The following is a 23,848-nucleotide window of genomic DNA, read 5'->3' as shown; positions in this document are numbered from 1 at the left end:
AACAAAAATGTGACCCTGGCAATATTAGGATCATTGATGTCAAAATGAGTGAAGCATTCAGACTAGAACTGTTTTCTGAAATAGGAAAAGGGTAATGTGTTGAAACGAAATGTTATTTGTCTAAATTTGAATACAACATTTAAGAATAAGTAAAAAAAAATTGATTTCTTGCATATTCTTCAAAGTACATTCAGGATTGCTAAAATCCCATTTTGATGCATGGGGTCCTTCTGCGTCTTGGCAAAGATGGCACACTCAGGATTTCACAGGGAATGCTGTTCCTAAAGGAGGCACTCTTTCTGTAGCCGTGACTGTTACAGCAAATTGCTTCATTATCGGCTCTGGCAGATTTTAGTGAAGTATAATTCCATGCTATAACCTTGAGCACTCTTCTCTGGGGGGTGAGAAGAGGAAATATCCACAATCCTTCTCTTGAGAAGTCCCAAAGCAGCAGAAGGCCTGGTCCTATCACTTTCCCCCATCTATGTTTACTAAAGGTTGTGCGAGAGAAAAAACTCCAAAGTTCAAGGGCATGAGCTAGGCTTTGTCAAGCACACACTGAAACATCTTTTCAAAGCAGAGAAATTGGCATCACTTCTTTGAAGCCTGGATTTGCCCAGAATTAAATCACTATGAGCCCTGCAATCCTGGTTATTGTGGTATTTTATGGGGGATTAGCCTCTGGGAGACGAGGTGTAGATGAGTAAGATTGACCATATACTGAGAACTGCTGAAGCTCAGTAATCCACACACAGGGATTCAGTGGACTGTTTTTTCTACTGTTCATATGGTTGAAAGTTTCTGTAATAAAAAAGTTGGTTTGGGGCTGGGATATCATATGGGCACTGGTTCATGTCCTGGCTGCTCCATTTCCTATCCAGTTCCCTGTTTGTGGCCTGGGAAAGCAGTAGAGGATGGCCCAAAGCCTTGGGACCCTGTACTTGTGTGGCAAACCCAGAAGAAGCTCCTGGCTCCTTGGCTTTGGATCGGCTCAGGTCCAGTCATTGTGGCCATTTGAGGAGTGAACCAGCAGATGAAAGAGCTTACTTTCTGTCTTTCCATCTCTCTGTAAACCTGCCTTTCCAATAAGAATAAATCAATCTTAAAAAAAAGTTGATTTGGGGGCTGGCATTGTGGCTTAGTGGGTAAAGCTACTGCCTGTGATGGCATCCCGTATAGGTGCTGGTTTGAGACCTGACTGCTCCACTTTCAATCCAACTTCCTAATGCACCAAAGAAAACAGAAGAAGATCGCCTTGATGCTTTGGGCCTCTGAACCTGTGAGGGAAACGCAGACAAAGCTCCTGGCTCCTGGCATAGCCCTTACTGTAGTGGTCATTTGGGGAGTTAACCACACAAAGAAAACCTCTGTCTCTCCTTCTCTGTAACTCTTTCAAATAAATAAATGAATCTTTTTTAAAAAGTCAGTTTATATCTTTTTTAAGACATTCTACTGGGGTAAAGAAAAATGAGCCAAAAGGGTTCCTGTTCAATTGCAATGAAACAATCTTTACTTTCACAAAGACTGCATTTTTAAGCTCTTTTCTGAAGAACAACAATTCATATTTCATCAAACAGGATAATTCATATTTTACTGTTTCCCGGTAAAAACTTCACATATGGTAATTGGGGCAAACAGAACCTCCCACATTTATCCAACCCTGATCTGGCTTCTCTTTGATTTCCATGCAGACGATCAGTTTGATTCTAAAAAGAAATAACATGAAAGCCCAAAAAGTCAGCCTGGTGCGCTGAAAGAAAAGTAACTCAACTCCCCCGGCAGTTTTCAAGTGGAAGACAATGAATCGTGTCAGCTAGAAGGAGCATCTCTGTATCTGCAGTTGCCCAAATAAGCAAAAAAAATCAAAGATAAAAGTAATAAAAGTCGCTGGCTAAACCTGGAAGAGGAGGTACAGAATTTGCCCTTGAAACTTAAAAATTGGACATTCTAAGCATACCAAATACTACCTGGATGGTAGCTATCAAAAAAACAAGCACTAGTCAGTCACTGGGAGCCAATGCTCAAATCCAAAGGTGGCAGTCTTGGCTGATGCACAGCCTCTGGAACAACAGGTTTTGAGGACGCTTACAAGGTAAGGGCAGAAGAAAGACACCAGGATGGGCACTTTCTAACTATTCCGAGTTAGGTGCTAGCACACTGGAGTTGAAGGATTTTGATGCTCAAGGAGCTGTCTAAGCTTTCAGAGCGTAAGGCCATCTTTCCAGCCAAAAGGGGGAAAAATATTTACTGAGAACCTAAACAAGATGAATAAGGCATTGTGTTCCCCTAGCCTCAAGTGGTTCAATGTGGTTAGGAAATGAGATGAAAAAATAAACCACTGCAGCTCAGCATGTTCCGCATGCTCCTGTGTGTAACAGGGTGTGTGCAAACCTGTTCAGTGACACTAACTTATTTGACTGCGACTGAGATGGACACACACAGAGGCTTGGATTATTCTCCAAGAGACTGGCAAGCAGGTTTATCTTTACACAGAAAACAGCTATATCTTTGCTGTATTTTTGGAAAAAAGGGACTTAAAAATAATTTCAACATCTTTGAAGTTCATATAGATACAAATGGAGCTAGTGACAGCAACTTCTTATGACATGCATGAGGAGGACAGCCCTTCTAATTCTAGTTCACAAATTGGATGTCTTGGGGAATCATTTTGCTTCTGTGGTTATAACATGTCTTTGCATACTTCCCTAGTTAGATAGTAGCAGGGTGGAGTTCACTTAAAATAGGGGTAAAGGAAGAGAAGAGAAAAAAAAGAAGAAACCAGCAGGGGTTTAAATGATACTTTAACTTTTCAAACTGTTGGCTAAGTTGCAAATATTTTAAGATGCTGAAAAAAGAATAAGAGGAGGAAAATAAAGCCCTTATTACCAGAGTCTACTGACTGCAATATTTTCGTCTCTGTAACCAAGCTATCGTTGCATTGAAACGTAAAAGTGGGGCTCAGGGAGAAGAGGAAACACGTTATCCGCAATCCTCTTTGAAACGAGTATTGGGAACTGTGTTTCTTGGGTCCTCGAAGCTGTAGGAGGATTCCAGCTGTCCACAGAAGCCACCCCACTAAACAGAGTCTTAGGCACCAAATTTCCAACCTCTTTCACAAGCTAGTGCTCAGAGTTCCACCATCTGCAGTGTGCCAAGACTAAACCATGGGAAAAGGAGTAAGGAAGAAGAGCGAAGGAACAGCCTCAGGCAGCTTAGAGTGTAAGAAAATAGGTGTTTCTGTTATGAGGAAGGTAACAGTATCAGAGAGACAGAGAAGTGTTCACTTTGGAAAACCACTGCCTGCCTGGATTGCAAGTGAAAGTGGCATGTGATTTAGAGGGTTTGAACTGAATATGCTGGATACACCGGCAGGAGACAACTAAGACATCCAGTTCCACTGAGACAGACAGCACACTGATTATAAGACATTTTCTGGAATCTACTCACAGCAATTAAGCTCTTTTGCTCCACGTCATTTGGTTGTGTCCCATCTAACTTGAAATTTGTTAATAATCAAGGACTTAGGTTTAATAACCAGAATTGGAGGGATATGGCAGGAGGATAAGCAAGTAGTCTTACCTCAGGACGCAGCCTACCCAAGTCACCAAAACAGAAGTCCCAAAATGGGCTTGTGCTGATAGATATGAAAAATGGAGCAATAACCTAAAAGCTGAGCTGTTAACTAGGTTATTACTTAAGATATGTGATCAATGTATTCTCTTTTTGAGGAAGATTTATCATTCTGTGTTCTCAGAACACAGGGTCTGAAACTAAGATGCTGAGGACATTTACAAGTGGTAAAAACAGTATTTAACAAGTGAAGCCATAAGCATATTCTCAGAGGTCAATTCCTGGGGCTTTATGAGTGGTCATAACAACCACTCACCCAGCCAGGTGTCTTGGGACTGTTCCTCAAGGTCTCAGAGTAGTACCACAATCCTACTCTTCTCAGTTTATTGCCAAAGTGTACAGACATGCTCTTGCTGCTTGACCTAGAAATAGGCATATCCTAGTATTGTCAGGTTTTATAAACTTGAATTGATCTTTGTCATGAGCCCAGCAGAGAGGAATACTCATAGAAACAGAGAATATTTCTCCTCTTTCAGATAGTCCAAACTGCATTGCATCAAGCCATGACATTAGAAAATTACATTTGTAAAACCTATTGCTTTAATCCCTGCAGGTGTTGTTTTACTGCAGCATTTTGTGCTACTAGGCTACCAATGCTTCACGAATCAGCTGTGATTCAATGTTGTATACCTCAGAAGCACATGGCTAAGAACTCTGTATACAACATCCAATTTTTGTAAAGGTTTTGAGAAATGATTTCCTACTGTTTTAGCATGAGGGAAAGTATTTTTTAAATGTATCAATAGGCTCCCTGGAGCAGGCATTGTGGCACATCATGTTAAAACACTGCTTGTAATGTCAGCAACCTGTAGGCGAGTACCAGGGATAGAGTTCCATCTCCACTCTGATCTAGCTGCTTGGGATGCAGCAAACAATGGTTCAAGTGCTTGGACTCCTGCCATCCACTTGGGCGACTCAGATGGAGTTCCTGGCTCATGGTTTGAGGCTGGCCCAGCCCTGTCGAATGTAGGACTGGGGTATAAATCAATGGGTGGATGATCTCTCACACACAGAGTACACAACTTTAAGCAGCTTCCCAGAACAAAGAATTGTGTGGATCCAGGAGTTCTGGGAACAACTAACTAGGCAGTTTTGGTGGTGGGAAGATTTACATCAGCAAGATGTGGGAAATTGGTTCAGGCGGTTTCTAAAGAAATGTCTCTACAGAACAGGAGATTCCATCAGGTTGTGGAGCTTGCTCTTAGCCCTAACCAGTGATCGTACATTCTAGAACTATGCTAAGAACACAACAGATTCATTTTCTGACTACTTGGTGTGCTTGGACAGGTTCATTTGCCCTATTAAACAGCAATTTCTAACTGAAGACACTGCCTTTGAACACATGAAATGACAACTCTTCCAAGCCCAGGGGCTGATTTGGTGTTTTCTCATGTTGACATCCTTTTGGCTCTAGAGAAGACTAAGTGAGGAAGCACTTGCTTCCTCCACCCAGGTGTTGTGAGGTCAGGGCACTTTGCTATGCCTTCCTCTGGCCATTTACCCATTTACACGTGTGCCCTCTGTGTCCCCTTTTCCAGCCTGCTCACTACATTTCCCTTTAGGTCACTGGCTCCAATAGCTTGAGTGGCATTCAGGAAGGCATTTAATTGAATAATTAGGATGCTGAAAACTGCCTCAGTGGGGGAAACCTGGTGAACAATGAAAATACAACTAAAGAAGACAAATCTTAAAAGACCAGCCTGAAATAATGCATGGGAAAAGCCAGGGTTCTTTTTTCAGGGAAGATGGCATATTTTGAAAGTAGGAAAACAAGGGGCCGCTTTGTCCTGGGAGATACAAAAAGAAAGGCTGGTAGTTGGTGTCTGTGGCATAGCAAATGCACCCGCCACCTGCAATACAGTATCCCACATAGTCACTGGTTTGAGGGTTTGAGTTCCAGCTGCTCCACTTCCAATTCAGCTTCCTGCTAATGGCCTGGAGAAGAGCAGTGGAAGATGGACTGTGTGCTCAGGGCCCTGCTACCCACATGGGAAACTGGGATGAAATTCCTGGTTCCTAGCTTCAGACTGGCCTAGCCCTGGCCATTATAGCCATCTGGAAGAGCTTGCTCTTGCCTTCTCTCTGAAACTCTGACTTTCAAATAACTAAATTACTAAATCTTGAAAAAAAAAAAAGCCCTCTTAAAAAGAAAATAAACAAACAAAAAATAAGCAAATAAGCAAAAGGTAAGGCTGGTGTGCTGGTGTCTGTGCTTGACAGGCATATCTTCAAGTGCTTGCTTCTGGCTGGAACCCAGGTTCAGTGGTAACAAGTATGAGTGATACAGCCTTATTTGTGCTGCATCTTTACATACCCTGGAATGATCAATATTGCACATAGATTTGATTGCAGGTAAATTCCATAATGTCTCCCCTCTGGCTGAAGTAAATACTACCCTGGAGTACCGGTCACCTGTTGAAATGAAAGAAAAAAAAAAGAAAAAATTGATAAAAATCATCATTCAGGAATTATTCAAAGTGGGAAGTCACTGGGACAATTTATTATCAGCAGGGAATTGTTTCCTTTGATAAATTCCAGGAGAAAATGTTAAAAAAAACCCTGACGCTACAATATTACTTTAGCTCAAAATTTTTCTCATTGTACCCTAAAACTGTAAAATATAAAATAAATCTATTTGTGAGCAGATGAGAATTATAGTCCAATAACTTTTAACAGGAAATTAGTTGAATGCTTTCTTCTTAATTTCATAGCACATTAATTATAGTAGTTTATAAAGTCAATGATGCATTAGCAAATATCAAGGGTAGATCACAAGGATATCCTCTATGGCAGCTAACTGCAGTGAAGTGATCAACTGAAAAGCATTAAAATGCTGGCCAGGTTCACAAAAATACTCCATACTCTGATTTCCTTGGGATACCCGTTTAGAAAAACTACTTTGAAATCAGATTAAGGAATGGTGTTGTGATGAAGTTGGTTAAAAATGCCTCTTGGGGAGGCCTGCCTGCCCTAAGACTTAAACCTAGTTTAAGTGTTGGTTATCCCACTTCTGATCCAGCTTTCTGCTAAGCTGTTCTGGGAAGCAGCAGCAGCAGCAGCAGCAGCAGCAGATGGCCTCTGCCGCCCAAATGAAACACTTGGATTGCATTCTGGGCTCTTGGTTTCAACTTGGTTCAGTTGTGGCTGCTGCTGTGGGCATTTGCAGAATGAAATGATGAATGGAAGAATTCTCTTTCTCTTTCAGTATGCCTTTCAACTAGTTAAAAGTAAGAGAAATGAGATAACTACAAGATGTTCTGGAATACGGATGGTTGGATGGTATGCTGGAAAGAACATGGTGTCTGAAGTCAGGCTTGGGTATAATCAGGTTCTGTGTTTACTAGCTGTGTGATCTTAGGCGAGGAACAACTTGGAGCCTGGCTCCTCATCAGTAAAACAGTGTGAGCAGCATCTATTTCAGATAGTTGTGAGAAGAAAATGAGACAAAATGAAAAACAGATGCTCAATAACTATTGTTTCTGTTTCCTCAGACTTTAGAAAAAAATCTTTCCATGAACTAAATAAAACAAGTAGGTTATCTTCGATACCTAATGTGCTACAAGAAAAAAATCAGTTGACAACTTAATGAGTAAGGCCTTATTCCAAAAGTTTTATTTATGATCATGAAGTTTTCTTCAGTCAACTCTTGTCTCCATCAAATCACAGCTGTGTAGGCTGATCTGGGGATCAAAATCAGCCCTGTGGAACTGAAACAGTTCATTCACATAGAGATGGTAGTGGCTTTGGTCAAGGCAGAACCTATTACTTAATAATAGGAACAAGACTATATGTAAGGAATCTGCTAATTGTTCTCCTTGGTTAAGACACTAACAGCTATTGGTTAAGCTGTAATCAATAGCAATACTTTGAAAGAAATGAGCTAACCAAAGAAGGCAACTAACTGGAGTTCAACTTTATATATATATATATATATATTTATAAATACATAACATAAATATAAAACTTTCAGTGGCTGAAAAAAAATATTTATTTATTTGATGAGAAGAAACAGAAAAGGAAACTGAAATACACATTTAAGAGGACTTTTCAACAACAACACAAAAGCAAAGCCACAAGGTTACCATTTTCCTTATCAGAAATTCTGATGCCCCCCCACCCTCTTCCTCATTCCTGACCCCGACAGTAAATGAACAACTTGCACTCTTAAATGTGTTTTCTATATGCTGGGCATCTCTGCTTCCTAGCAGCTACAGAGTGCTCAAGCTGGCTTTAGGCTATGCTGAATTTTATTTAGCCATTTTGCTGCCAACATCCATAATTCTGGTGATTCCACAATAAAATCTAGATTCCTGACCTCTGGAGAATTCTTGCTACCTCTGGGTCCTTCTTTCTCTTAGGTCACATTCTGCTGCAGTTGGGCAGCAGGTTTAGACAGGCTGGTGCACTTTCATGCTTGCCAGTCACCAATGCCTTCAGCTGCCATATGCCCAACTAGCTTGAGTCATTACGCCCTAGCCCTTGTGGCAGTCAAATCCTGAACCATGGGACTTTATTTTGTTAACCTTTCTATCTCTTCTGTGCAGTAACAAAGCAGGCACCCATAAAACTTTCATTTTTTTCCCTGAGTGAATCAAAGCTTATCTTAAAATAGCACAATGGGTTATTTCAGGATTAAATAATAAAAAAAAATAGGTGCTTATTACTTAGTCTAGAAATACAGATTTTATTAGATTTATATCTCTTTGGAAATTGAGTAAACTCAATCATCTCTTTTTCTTGTAGATTTTTAGTATAGACAGGTGAATACAGAATAGTGGATGTCTGGCCTAGAGGGGTAAAACTTTAATTAGCTTACATCTCTGAACTTGTGAGAGAAATAGTGGAGCTGCCTGATTAGCCACATATTGCTGTCAGTCTAAACTGCGATCATGTGCAAACCTGACTGCTAGGACCTTGCTGTGAGTTTGTTCAGCTATGAGGCCACTCACTTGGAACGTCACAGAAAAAGCTGTCTTTGTGGAAGTTCCAGTCAACTTCTCTTTTTTCTCTTTCATAATGGTCATCTGACCATCTGTCATCCCGGTGGCTGAAACAGAACAGCAATTTGAACTTCAGTAACAGTCTTGGCTATTTTAAGGTCATTTTTGTAGCCATAACAATATACCCTCAAAGCCACAATCTAACCAGTTCTTAATATTAAGTTGGAAGGAATAACAAGAAACCATTGTTAATTTTTTCATTTTCTATAGAAAAAAAGCATAATATCTCCTGTGTTCATCCTACTGTAACACAAATTTAAAGGTCAATTTTTAGTGGCAAAAGATTGTGAGCCACACATTTTACTTTCAACTTTTTGTGCTTCAGCTCTATTTAGAGAAGACTTCAATTAAGCATTATTTTTGTCTCAAAGTTTTATAAAAATAATTACCTTTTGGCTTGTTCATCTGCATACTTAAAAGGATAATTTGCTAATGTTGCTTTGTATCCTGTGTTTTTCACCATGTTATTCCACGTGACCAGTCTCTGACCTATTGCAGTCCCTCTTGGTTCAAAACCCTAAGGTAAAATATCTTATTAGAATATTTCATTTCAGGCTAGGTACAGCTAAAATAACAGGGAAGGCAATGTTAAAGTGAGGTACAACTTTCAATAGAAACTACAGAATTCGTTGCAGCTACTATAAATGCAAACTGCTTCAAAATAAGATGACATGATGTGGTAATGACCACCTATTTACTGTGACAAAACAGTTTGAGCCTCTGCATGTTGTATATCTTAAGAGAAGAAAACAAGTTTGTCAGAGACATATGTTCCTAAGTCATGCTTAAGCATTTAGTAGACACCTATTATTTTTATCTTGTAAAATTATGGTAAAATTAAATTATGTTACGCATTGTCACAGCGGTTTGCAAAAGGTTTATCATTACCTTGGATCATATTTCCCTATTATTCCATGCCAGAGGAATATTTACTTAAAAACAAGCTCCTAGCTACCAGTCATACTAAATTCCCTTTAACTCCCTTTTTGGGGAAAAAGAAACAATATATTTATAAAAACACATGGTTTGCAAATTCTCCAATTTACTGTCTAACAGCTTATAAAGGAAGGTCAAACCTCCAAATTGCTAGGCATTTGATGGCATAGAAATTATTTGACCTTTTAGGAATCTGATACTAGAGATAAAATATGTAATTTTTTTTCTCTTTTTCAAATAATTGAATATTTGCTGATGGAATGAGAAGGTTCTAAAAGAAATAGGATCAGAAGTTAAATAATGTAACATGTATTGAAATATTTAACTTTTGGAGACAATTTTAGGCTAAAGAAAAGAGAGAAATCATAATGACTCAGTACTTACCAGCAGTGGATCTGAAAAGTCAGGCTGTTTAGGCACTAATACTCCAACCAAGGCACAGACCACAATAAACACGGTGCACATGCCCAGGACCACCACCGGCCAGTCGGCTATCAGGGCTGCATAACTACAAAAGCACAAAAATTCACAAAGACGCCTTCTTAGATGCAAGACAGAATTCTTTTGCCACCTAAGACAGCATTTGATAAATCTTGATAATCTATGTTAGACCTACTACAAATATCTGTCAATAAGAGATCTAAGGAGATTATCAGTATTCATCTATAAATGTAGCAGAAAATTACAAAATCCAACCAGCTTCTGTTAGGCATTTTATCCATATCTAGATCAGTAATGTCAAGATAACGAGGCCTGGGGAGTGGGATCTACAGACAGATTTTTTCGGTGAAAGGTGACCGGTCAGGGTGTGGGAAGGCTGTCCGGAACAAAGGCTTCAAGGTAGGAGTTGGTCAGAGAAGCAGGAAGAGACTGAAACCAGATTCTACAGGCTGGACTCTACAAGGTCGTGGCATTCTGTGGTCAATCACCAAGAGTCACATGCTACATGCTATGGAGAGCGAGAAAGACAGCTGGATATGACAACTAACATTTCATACCCACATCTGTGCCTGAGAAAGAGAAGCTCCAAAATCCACACTTCGTAAGAGGAAAGAAAAGCCACCCTTTCTGCCATCTCTCAGACCTTTTGCTTCTGTAGTTACTCTCTTTCTCCGTGCCTTTACTATGTAAGTTTTTAAAAAAGAAATCATTCCATAAACAGGCTGATGTAATATAAATCTTAAAGATAATCAAACTCAAACAAATCCTTCCCATAAACCTGTAGCTTTCCTTCTATCTAAAACCATATTAAACTCATCCCCAAATCCTGCCTAGAGGCCTTTTCTTCCAGATCGACCTCCTATGCCTGGATTTTCCACTTTGGACTGCAAGGTCTGCTCTCGATCCCTTCCCAAAGGTCCTGCCCCATGCTTTATTTGCTTGACATTTCCAGGCCTTGACGGGAACAGAATGTCCAAAAGAAGATGACTAAATTGAAGTTTCTCTAAAATCCAAAATGTGCTCTGGAAACTTCTGATTTCTAAAATTTTTGTTACTTTCAGAAGTCTAAAACCCTTAACTTGTGGACCATGAATCTCAAACTCACAAGAAGCTAGTTCATTTGGCTGCTGCAATGGCTGCTCTGGTTCATGGGGAATAGAGCCAGAACAAGCATTTGTGACTTACATGTTTGAGAGTAACTTCTTCAAATCATGCTAGCAGTTACAAATAAAACTGGTGATTTTTAACATCATTGTTAAAAAAGCTCTATAGCGTATACTGCTCTTAGAACAGATTGCTGATTCTATATTCTGATCTCTTAATTTCACAGCTCTGGTTTTATGTGACATTTATTTCAAATTTCAATTTTAATAAGAAAATTAAAATATAATGTAATTATGCTTAAGAGACCGCAACACAGGGATTTCTATAGCTCTTCCTTAAAAGCAAGTGTATAAGAATGAATAAATAACAATAGGTTCACTTTCATATTGATTAGCTCTTATGCTTAAGAAAGATATTATATCCTCTAATTCTCACAAAAACATTATGAAATGAGTCTGGGGCACAGACTCACTCAAAGTCTCAAAACTGGGAACCTGGGTTTGGCAAGAGTCTGGTCTCTTAACACCTATGCTGTCTTCTTTCTTCAAAAACTTGAGAGAAACTTCACAAACATGTAAACTTACCACAGATGTCTGCTTCCCAAAATTTACCAATAAAAATTCCTAGCACCCCTAACAGTAACTTCCTGTATGCCAAATCACATAGATCCAGAAGAAAAGTGAACATTAGTTACTTGACTACAAATTTTAGAAGAAAACTTAACTGGGGGAGAGCAGTAGCGTAAGCTGCCACTTGGGTTCTGGACCTGGTTATGCTTTCCCTTCAGTTTCCTGTTAATGTGCCTGGGACGCAGCACGTGATAGCTTAAGTAGTTGGGCTCTTGTTACCCTTGAGTTCCAGCTCCTGATGTCAGCCTGGCTGAGCCCTGGCTATTGCAGTCATTTGACAGTGAACCAATGGATAGAAAATCTCTTTCTTCTCTGCCCCTTCCTCTGCCTGTTGCTTGGCCTTTCCAATAAGCCAATCTTAAAAAACTAATTAATGAAAACTTATGGTACATAAGACAGACTAACCTGTTCAGAATAAATTTCATTTTAATGAAAACATAAAAATTACAATATGATGAGTCTGGTTGTTCAAAATCTAAACACCAAGTAGCAGAAACTTTGTACATTTCAAAAACACACCCATCGCAAAAAATCTTTTCCTTACTTTATTTCCTCTTCCACCAAATGCAAACTAAGATGAAAGCAACTGGTTTTCAGGCAACAAAGTCCTTTGTCCCCCTAGCTCATTTGAGACTTTCTGTTCACTGCTTCAGACTATAAAAGAGTCCTTTTCATTTCAAACCTTTAAAATATCAGCCCTGTGAAATGAAAATGGCCCCGGGCTTATACAATCATTCATTACACTTTATTTTAAGTAGGTCCATTTTCTTTCAAATAAACCAGAAGCAGTGTATTTTTTACCTACAAACAAATTATCAGTGGAGGTCAGTGGGCCCCAAATTGCTTGGTTTTCATATTGTGGTTTCATTCACCCATACAAAGACTTTTTGTTTTGTGTTTTCCAAAAATCTGTACACACATTCATAGTAACCTTCAAAATCTCACTCAGTAACTGCTTTTCTTCCCTTTGAAAACATTTGGTTTTGATTTTATAGCACTGCTATACACCATACGTGCACTGCCTACATATGGAAATTTTATGACATTTCTTCCATACACATGCAGCCTTACTATGTCATAACTCTTTGTCCTCACTCAGCAGGTGTTTTGCATACTACCCTTTCTTAGAGACAACTACTCACACTTAAGAGATGGCAGCGGCGTGGCCTAGCTGCTAAAGTCCTCGCCTTGAAAGCCCCGGGATCCCATATGGGCGCCGGTTCTAATCCCGGCAGCTCCACTTCCCATCCAGCTCCCTGCTTGTGGCCTGGGAAAGCAGTTGAGGACGGCCCAAACTTTTGGGACCCTGCACCCGCGTGGGAGACCCAGAAGAGATTCCTGGTCCCGGCATCAGATTGGCGCATACTGGCCCGTTGCGGCTCACTTGGGGATGGAAGATTTTCCTCTCTGTCTCTCCTCCTCTCTGTATATCTGGCTTTCCAATAATAATAAAATCTTAAAAAAAAAAGAGAGAGATGGAATCATCACCTAAGAATACAAATAACACCACGTGGCAAAGTCCAACTATCTGGGTAAGTTTCACTTAGCCACATGTTCCTTCTACACCCCATGAAAATGCTGAGAATATCCCTGGTTCCTGTGCCTATCTGTGCTAAGATACCATACAGCTGTGCGTACCATGTGAGAAACAAACATTTCATATACAAGGCAACATAGACAATAGGTATAATATTAAGATAAAAACGAAATAAAGGAGAAAACCTGAACCACCAGGAGAAATTAAAAATGACCTATAAACTTCACCTGTATATTCATTTACTAATTTTACTCCCGGTGAGTCTGGGCTGAAGGTATATGTTTAAAATTCAAAGACTGAATATCTGCACATGATTTTCTTTGAAATGTATAAGGACTTTCCAAAACAGTGTTCCTTTTTCTATGTGTCCTTTTGCATATAAGTGCTTGTCTGTCAGCCACCTGATCTAACTTTGGAAATCTTTAGACAATACCTCAACACAGCTGTAAATGCAGTCGGCAGCCTTGGCTATGGCACACAGTCATTTTCTAGGGCATGACTGGGAAACTGTTTTCTCCCTGAGGTCCTAGTGCTGCACTGGCTGCCAAAAAAGGGCTCACAGGTCTTTCCAGGGTGCTGTGGTATGCAAGTTCACATTCTTGTCTCCAGAGGTTAACAAAGCTGCAGGCCGCATTCTCTTTTTATAGGTTGAGGAAACAGAATAATACATGAATAATACGTTAAAATACGTGAATAATACGTTAATACGTGCTCAAGACTGAAGTGTGCATCTGAATTAGTAGGCATGCAGCCTGGCATCTTGGTCCAGGTGGTAACTGCCACACTGGAGTTTTCATTGCTATTCAATGGCAAATCCCTCAAATACAGAGATGTTTCAGTCACCTGATTACCGGGTTTGCTCTAGAAACACATCAGAAATAACCATTAAAACAAACAAACCAAGTGTCTTAACAGGGCCAATTTATGTTGCAGTGACATTAACTGGGGGGCCTGTTTTAAATGTGTCTTTTCTATTACAAGAACACCCCTCTCTCACACATACAATAAATTTTCCTCTTGCAGCTCAGAGACTTTTCCCTGTGCTCTTTGATGCCTTTCCCAAAATGTTCTTGTTTTTCTCTGCTCCCCTCTGGACAGAGAGGGGTGTACGCCTCCAAGTGTAAGGCCTGCATCAAACACCGCATTTTACTTTCTAGCCACCTCATCCTTCACCCCTTGCAGACACAACTCTTCTGAACTGCCTGAATCAATTCACTCTTCCCGGTTTCTTTCTAACTAACCTGAGCAATAATTACCTGTGTTATGCCTTCTTTACTAAAAATCATATCTTTCTTGGTTATTCTTTTCATTTCCTTTAGTAATTCTTCCTTATTCCTCCTGTCCCTTAGGGTAGGGCATTTCAAGATGCTATTAATTGCAACTTTCCAGTGACATCAACTATCAATTTGGTGGAGAAAATCACTGACATTTGAGAAATTTCACACACAAAAATTAAGACACAGAAGTCTTTCTTCTGTGTAGTCGTAGGCCCATTCAACAATTAGAATTCAATAAGGCCTTCTGGAAATAGGAAAAGGCTAGACACAGATTTTGTCCTAAAGGAAAATCCTAACATATAAAATCACACAAGCAGGGACTGGCGGTATGGCATAGCCAGCTAAGATGCAGCCTGTAGCACTGGCATCCTATATGGGTGCCCATTAGTGTCCTGGCTGCTTAGCCTTCCAATCCAGCTCCCTGCTAAGGTGTAACAGAAGATGCTCCAAGTGGTTGAGCCCCTGCACTCACATGAAAAATCTGAATGAAGTTCCTGGCTCTTGGCTTCACCTTGGGCTACCCGTGGCCATTGTGGTCACTGTGGTCATTTTGGAAGCAAGCATGGGATGGAAGATTCTCTTTTTCTCTCTCTCTCTTGTCGGAATTCAGTCTTTCAAATAAATAAAATAAACTTTTAAAGAAAATCCTTGCCTGCAAGCACTAACATCCTATATGAGTGCCACTTCATGTTCCAGCTGCTCTATTTCCCATCCAGTTCCCTGCCTGTAGCCTGGGAAAGCAGTGCAGGATGGCCCAAAGCCTTGGCACCCTGCACTGATGTGGAAGACACAGAGGAAGCTCCTGGTTCCTGGCTTCAGATTGGCTCAGCTCTGGCCATTCCAGTAATTTGGGGTACTGAACCATTGATAGATCTTTGTCTCTCCTTTTCTCCGTGGATCTGCCTTTCCAATGAAAATAAGTAAAAATCTAATAAATAAATAAAATCATACCAGAATACAGCTATCTGCAAAACTGTACAGTTATAAATAGGTGTAATTTGAGAGGGATCCAGAAAAAACACTTTGTGACTAAAGGGAGAAATTACTCCGAACCGGGGTAGAAAAAGGAAATCAAGAGGCTCTTTCGGAAAAATCATATTTATATGTATATGTACACACAAGAGAAGAAACTATGTTTTTGTAAAAGCAACAATCTACCAACAGAGAGAAAAATACATGAATCTTCTCAAAATGAAACTTTTAAGAAAACCCTATTATTTCTTGAAAAGTAAAATTCATCTTCATAAATATGCCTTATTTGCCTGCATACCTTTCTCACTTCATTGTTTTTCTATTTTTCGATTGCTTCATTTTGGGGGGTAAAAATGGAAGAGGAACTGGTGAAACAAATTTTGATTTAGATATGTAAATGAATATTATTCCATTATACAATGGAAGAAAATTCTGATACATACTATGATATGGATGAATTTTAAGCTTAATGAAATAAGGAAGACACAAGACAAATACTGTATGATTCCATGCACATGAAGCCCCTGAGGAAGTCACATTCACAAAGACAGAAAGCAGAATGGAGGCTGCCTGGGTTTGTGGGCAGGGAGATGGAGAGCTTCTGTTGAATGGACACAGAGCTCCAGTTCTGCAAGACGAAAACAGTTCATGTTTTGGATGGAAATGGATGATAATGGTAGCATAACATTATGCATGCTCACAATGCCTCAGGATTGTACTCTTAAAAAGGATAAAATGACCAGTGTGACCCTGGTGGCGTGGCCTAGCAGCTAAAGTCCTCGCCTTGAACGCCCCGGGATCCCATATGGGTGCCGGTTCTAATCCCGGCAGCTCCACTTCCCATCCAGCTGCCTGCTTGTGGCCTGGGAAAGCAGTGGAGGACGGCCCAAAGCTTTGGGACCCTGCACCCGCAAGGGAGACCTGGAAGAGGTTCCTGGTTCCCGGCTTCAGATCAGCGCAGCACCGGCAATTGCGGCTCACTTGGGGAGTGAAACATCGGATGGAAGATCTTCCTCTCTGTCTCTCCTCCTCTCTGTATATCCGGCTTTCCAATAAAAATAAATAAATCTTTAAAAAAAAGGATAAAATGAGAATTTTTATATTATATTTTATCACAATTTATAAATGAAACATATTTTAACACAAAAGGAGTTTATGGAGACTTATGTAGTAATTTCACTCTAAGAGATGGTAACTCCCTTTAGGCAGGCTTCAGAGTTACCAATATCTGAGCAATCGAATTTCAAAGATCACTTACAGCTTATTTATTTATTACTATTTTAAAGATTTATTTATTTGACAGGCAGAATAACAGAGAAACAGTAAGAGACAGGAAGAGAGAGATAGCTCTTTTATGCACTAATTCACTCTTAAAATGGTCTTAAAATGGTCTCATTTTAAGACTGACTGGAACCGAGTCAGGCCAAAGCCTGGAACTCCATTTGGATCTCCGTATGGGTGGTAGGGGCTCAGATAGTTGGGCCTTCTTTTGCTGCATTTGCAGGTGCATTACCAGGATCAGAAGTGGAACAGTTGGGATTTGAACCAGTGCTTACATGATGTACAAGCACCACAACAAGAATTTCTTAAGCACAATGACCAACTATCTGGAGCCAAAATCTAAGAACATCCAAAGAGATAATGCTTATTTCCAGAAATTCACAGCCATTCAAAACTATGCCTATTAAAAATATGCATCTTAAAAATTTTCACATCAGAATCCTGCTGCACACAGGAGGCAAACAGATCTGATCATAGGTATGCTAGGCCTTAGTGTGAAGGTAAGCAGAGAGGGGTCATCTCAGGTTTGGGTAAAGCCCTAATCATTCCCATGGAGCTGTAAATGCAGGTAGACCAGACATCATCTTTCTCTACTTAGGACTGGGCAGGGGAGGGGTGGTAAGTCCATTCTTTTCAGACACATCTGTTGAGAAAGATCACTTCCAAGGTCACCCCTAGACCTCAGATCCTCACTCTTATCTCCTAATGTGGATGTGGACTCATTGATTCAACCACAGGCCCTCTGCTTATTGCACAAGCAGTGGAGACTAAGAACTTTTAGAATCACAAATTCTTAGACCGTATATAGCCCCTCAACCTCCAGTGGTTCTCGAACCTCTCAGTGCATATTAAATCCATAGCGGCTCAAGTTTCGCACATATAAAATGATATAGCATTTGCATATAACTTACACATACCCTCCCATATGTTTTAAATATCTCCCAATTACTTACAATAACTAACACAATTGCTTAAAATTCCTAATGTGAATGCTATTTAACTTGTTGAATCACCTTATTTCAGGAATAATGACAATAAAATATCTGTGAATGTTAAGTAAAAAAAATTCCCACATCAAAATATCACTATCTGAATTTGGTAACACAAATTTTAGATAATCTATCTCAAAAACTGCCCTGAATTTGCATGACGGCACTATGTGTCTGTGTGTGTTTGTGTCTATCGCTCCCTCCTCAGCAAGTAAGAAACTGAAGAAACTGAAAGAGGCAATGTCTTACAGGAAGGAACACAAAATAGCTACACAAATGTAAATGATTCAATAATGTAAGGCCTACAACACAAACATAAATGATTCAACAATGTAAGGTCTAAAAATTCACCTTGAGATAAAAAAATCACTTTTGGAAATACAGGATTTTTTCAAGCAGGCAACTCACAAAAAATTTATTTTTCCTTCAAAAACTATGCAGAAAGAAGGTGGGAAGTGCAGCACAGTGTGGAGACATATGAGGAGGGAAAGGGCGTGATAGACGACCCAGACTACTTTACCTTTTTGGCAACTTGAAAGGTCTGGATGGTCTGGAAAAAAAAAAGAAGCAAAGAACAAGCAATCAGAAGTGAAGCATAATAACACAAAGGCTTTTTTATTATTGACTGCTTTATTCATTACTTTTCCCAGTAAAGGTTTAAGAAGAATATATGCTTGGGAGCTGTTAAGCAGGTGTACGGAACACTGGCTGGTGGCCACCATGTATGCTAGTGGATGATGCTCTGGCCTCAAGTGGCAGTCAGGAGGCAGCACTTCAGGCCTCTGGCCACACGCTCCTGCTGGAAAAGTATTGGTGTATAGTGTGCTCCAACATTTGCAGCTACGGATTCTCTCCCCCTCTCACAGCAGGGACCCACACCCCTAAATCCCCAACCCAAACCACTTCCTTATTTGATCTCCCAATACTTTTTTGATCGATAGCTTCTCATACTAGAAATATTCTATATCCTCTTCAAGATATCAGCAGCTTCTACATCTTCCAAGTACTTAATGTCCAGCTTCACAATCTGTTTCAACAAGTCTGGCCTTATATTTCTAACCAGCTGTTATCCGCATTCTATGTTCCAAGGTTTCATGCTACATATCCCATCTCCACTGCTAGATACAGGACCAGTTTGCTAAAGAGATTCTAAACTTTAAACGCAGACTCAACATCCAAACTTCTTATTACTATCAAATTAATTCTTTATTCCTATTTACTTGGTACATGGTAAGCACTTAACACTTGATGAACAAACATAATCTACTACTCATAGTTCACTTTTCCCCAAGTACTATGGTTATTTAACATCAGATTTTCTGCATATATTTCAGGTATTTAAATCAAATGGAATATTGTAAAAGGCTGACTACAGAAGCAAATATAAGAATTAGTAAGAATTAGTAAGCCACACATCAAATAGATGTTAAAAATATAAAAGCATATGCATCTCACTAAGCTTTCTAGTGTTTTGGAAATTATTTTTTCATCAAAAAGTGTTATTTATGTTAACATGTAGTGGACTTACTGATATTTTGCATGAGTTTAACTTATTTTAAACTTAACAACCCACATAAACAAAAAGCTCTTTATAGGCTCTCAATTTTTGAAAGTGTAGAGACCAAAGTATTTTAGAACCACCATGCTAATGTATAAAAGATATGAGGGGCTGGTGCTAGGTACAGTGAGTTAAGCCACTGTGTGCAGTGTAGCATCCCATGGGCACTGTTATGCGTCTTGCTAATACTCACAGGAAAGCAGCGTATGATCTCAAGAGGTTGGGCTCTGATACTCATGAGGGAAATCTGATGAAGCTCCTGGAACCTGACCTTAGCTCTGTCCAGCCCTGGCCATTGTGACCATTTAGGAAGTGACCCAGAGGACAGAAGAGTTTCTCTATGCCCCACTCTCTGTAACTTTTTTTTTCCAAATAAATCTTTCAAAATAATATGTTAATAATACTGATTAGATAAATGGATAGTGTAACTATGTTTCTATTTCAAAACTGAAATCTTCTGCCAGAAAGTACTAAAACAGAGTAAAATGCAAAATTTTCCTTTAATCTTTGTTTCAAGCTATTATTCTTCCAAAATTAGAACTCTATCTTGGGATTTCTTCAGTATCTAAAGTTATGCTCATTATTTTCCATTTTTTACTTATATTTGTAAGAGACAAATTTGTTAAAACATTTTTTCCTAATTCTTAGGGCAGCCATGAATAAGAATAACTGGGTCCCAAAGTTCATAGAAATTAATATTCAAACATGCATTTAGTATTGGCCTGCTTATATGAAAATACATATATTCTAAATCTTGTGCTTTAGTCACATGCCCTCGTGGTGGACACAAAACCATCAAAAATACTAAAATCCAGGAGGTGAAAACATCTCAGAGACAGCAAGCCTGGAAAAAAATCTCAAGAATACACATTCTAGTTCCAGGCCAGCAGTTTCTCAGAGATGGACCTTGGTTTATCTGTGGTTATTCAAGGTCTGAAGAGCAGCGTGAAAGCTAAGAACTCAAGTCTCTAGATGACTGATCTGTTGTTTTCTGTCTTCTGTGTTTCCCTGGGGCATGGACACTTAACAGGAAAAATCACTAAATATCAATCACTTATACAGGTGAGGAAGTATCTTCTCTTTTGCAAAATGCAGAGCACAAAGTCTGAGTTTCCAGGAAGAACAACAAAGAGAACTTGTTGCTGTCTGAATATTATGGATATCAAAAGATAAGCTTGGTGCTTTTGTATTAATAAATGGGAATCTTTCATCATTGTAAATATTTTGCTCAGATTCAACAACTTTGAAATCAGTATACACCAAATAAAAAATTCAAAATCTGGAGACATAAGTGCCAGCATAGGTAGACTGTTTTATTTTCTATTCCTCTTTTCCACACTTCCTTCTCTCTTCTCTCTTGCTCTTTTACATGGAGTGTAACTTTAGTATATTGCCATCTGTCAATCCTAAACTCTTTTATTCTTTTATCACTTTACCAAAGTATGTAAAGGTTTACCTTATGCTTCTGAATTCTATAGGAGAGGTTCTGACGCAGTGCTGCAAAAACTGATGGTTAACCAGAAAGATTAAAGTGAAAAACTCTTAACATGTGATATACGTTCCTTAAATATCTAATGATAACTTAAATATAAATGTCTACTTGGCTGCCATTTTTTTATTATAAAAAACCATTCCTATGTTGCTTTGACTATAGTTTGCAGTTTTGAAGCACTTAGGAGACTTGTGAGTATCCTGGTATTCTGGCGTAGTGACTACAATAAAGACCTGAATGTTTATGATTTCCCCCTACTCCCCAGGGCTTTACAATTATTTCTTGCATCTCTAATTCAACAGTGATTTTTTTCATAGTAATTAATCTAGTTTTCCTGATGGCTATAATTTAGTTTTCACAAGACAACTTTCTCTTAATACCTAAGTATGAATGGGCCATTTATTTAAAATTGTAACGAGATGACATAATTACAAAAATAAGCCAGATTGGCATGCACAGGTTTCGAAGCACATGTGTCAGGTGTGGGGAACAGGAGGCTGTGGATGCAGATGACAGCAGTCCTTTGGCCTGGAACACTTGGCCTGCTGGGGCCAACTGCGGGGAGCTGCAGAAGGGCTTAAAGGCACGCTTGCAGAAATGGACCTTTAACAGAAAGGTTCACTCCTGAACGGCCATGAATAAACTTCATTTCTGGGACAATTCTATCACTCCCACCCCAAACACTGCATTTTCAAATGTAATTACATGCTAACTTATAAAATACAAATTTTATTGAAACTGATCCACATACCATACAATTCACCCATTTAAAACATATAAGCCAATGGTTTTTAGTATTTTTCAGAGTTCCCCAACCGTATAAGGAGTTTTAAAGTCTGAACCCCAACGATGAAGCTATTAATGAGCTATGAGAAAACTTATTTACACACACACATACACACGAGCAACTGACAAAGAAGCAAATTCCTTTTACACAAAAGCACAGTTTTTACTCCTACTTTTCCAGTTATATGTCTTCAAAATTACAACTTGAATTCTCATAAAAAGCTAACAGAGTTTGATATTTTTAAACCTTAATTAGTGTTGAGGCACAATTCTAGGATGTATCATATGCAATATTTGCAAAGAAATGATATTGTGTTACATACACTTTGAGCTGCAAGAAATATAAACATTCTTTTTACTCCTACTCACGCCCACTTTTTCTTAACTGAGATATTCATGGAGCTTTGACCAGTTTACTCCCTAGAAACAAAAACCACCTGAGATTCATCACATTCCTTCTGCATGAGTAGACTTGGTTTTATGTTAAATTTTGGTCAATAAGTAGGCTGTCTTTTGAAAAAAGAAAAAATGAGGCTATCACAAAGATATGTCCTGGGGAAACATTAGATCCCTTTGAAGTGTCTATACTAATGGACATGACAAACAGATGTTGGAAACACCCCAACCATACTACAGGTAAAACATGACATTTGTTTGATTTGCAGTGTTACCATCTTTAATTCTGCCTTTGTAATCTCTTACCAGAAAATACATAAGAAAGGAGGCAGTTAAAGGAATCTGCCTCACTTTCATGAATCAAAAACAGTTTTCCAAAAAGTTAGGAAGTAGTCTTCCTCTGCTGTAAAATTTTTCAGATTTGCAGTTTTGAAAAGCTAATACAACCTGCAGAATAATTTCCATCCCAATCTTAGAACTTTATAATGACAAGCAATGAGTCAAATCAAGGAACAAAAGCAAACAAAACTAAGAAGTTCCCTAGGATTTGTTTTTTTTGTTTGTCTGTTTTTTTGTTTTTGTTTTTTAACCATATAATCAAATCTGCCAACCAGCCAAACAAACAAGCAATAGTAACCTTAAGTGGGAACACCTCCCTGTTCTTTGTTTAGGTTCTTACACTTTTTGCTGCTGAGGAAAAGCACAAGGAAAGATGGCATTGGTATGTTTCATCACACACTCCCACCACCATTCAGATGCGGTTGGGTTGTGCAGTCTCCAGACAGCTGACTAACTGCAATGTCACTCTTTGTCTCCCACTCAAGAAAGTATTTCTGTATGCATGTGGGTGACAATGACATTCTACAGCTAAGCTTAAATTTGCTTCTGTAAAAAAAGGCACATAAAAATTCAAGTATTTGCAATTAGTAATAAATTATCCCAGGCACTTTGCACTGGAGAATGGTTGTAGCAGCTAAGAACCTTGTCTCCAGTACTCTGATGACCAGTGAACTTGGTATGTGTGCCTAAGTTGGCCAATGGACATCTAATGAGACTGCAAAGTTCTCAGATTGAAGAAGAGAAGAAAGCAATAGATACAGAACCAGAACCAAGGGGAAAATAATTGAAAATGGCAATTGAAAAACAGAAGGGAGAGGAAAAGCTAATACAAAACAGAAAAGGATATGGCAAAGCTCCCAGTGATCTTTGTTTTTTTGTCTTCCATTTCTTACTCTCACTCTTTTAACAATTTTTGGGAAGAGAAGGAGAGATTGTAGGGTGAAGACAATGAGAATATTATAAATGTGAAAAATTTCATCAGTTTAAAAACCTATTTTTGCCAAAGCTGCACAAATATTTCACAACTGACACTGAAAATTCCAACTAGCTCTTCCTTAGTACTTGGAGGAAATGAAAGCTGTGAAAAATAGTTTTGTATTTTTCTGAATAATTCATGTGCCAGGAAGAAAATATACTTTCAGCTTTATGACAGTAACCAAATTCAAGCAAGACAGTTCTTAAAGGAACATGTTTTAGCATCAACAGTAATACTGGATTATGTCATGTTATCTTTTTGTAAGAGGATAACCTGCGAGTAATAACTTCAGTTCAGTTCTGGTATGCTAGGAACAAAGGATTAGCAAATAAAGAATCTGCACTTTGATGAGCATTCTTTAAAAGATTTCCAACAAAAACAAAGTCATTCTTCATCATTAAGCATTTCCATGAATCATTCCTGGCACACTTGGATTCTATCGTGAAGATGAAACAGATACCCTGAGACAAGCTAAGCTTGGCCTCTAACCCATTTTTCATGCACT

At 39.0% G+C, this 23,848-nt stretch overlaps 1 protein-coding gene across 9 annotated transcripts in view; it reads right to left on the bottom strand.

Moving 5' to 3' along the window:
* DISP1 (dispatched RND transporter family member 1) overlaps positions 1-23,848 on the bottom strand; it is a 174,924-nt gene that overhangs the window by 4,789 nt on the left and 146,287 nt on the right. For all 9 annotated transcript variants that reach the window (XM_004578617.2, XM_058669206.1, XM_058669211.1 and 6 more), the window contains 5 exons: positions 18,317-18,346; positions 9,951-10,074; positions 9,020-9,147; positions 8,580-8,677; positions 5,945-6,042 (listed from right to left, as the gene is read on the bottom strand). In XM_004578617.2, the coding sequence (XP_004578674.2) occupies positions 5,945-6,042; positions 8,580-8,677; positions 9,020-9,147; positions 9,951-10,074; positions 18,317-18,346 (478 nt within the window). The remainder of the gene's footprint in view (positions 1-5,944; positions 6,043-8,579; positions 8,678-9,019; positions 9,148-9,950; positions 10,075-18,316; positions 18,347-23,848) is intronic.

This window comes from Ochotona princeps, chromosome 10 (genome assembly GCF_030435755.1).
Source record: "Ochotona princeps isolate mOchPri1 chromosome 10, mOchPri1.hap1, whole genome shotgun sequence".
Lineage (NCBI taxonomy): Eukaryota > Metazoa > Chordata > Mammalia > Lagomorpha > Ochotonidae > Ochotona > Ochotona princeps.
This window is presented reverse-complemented; position numbering and strand designations above follow the sequence as displayed.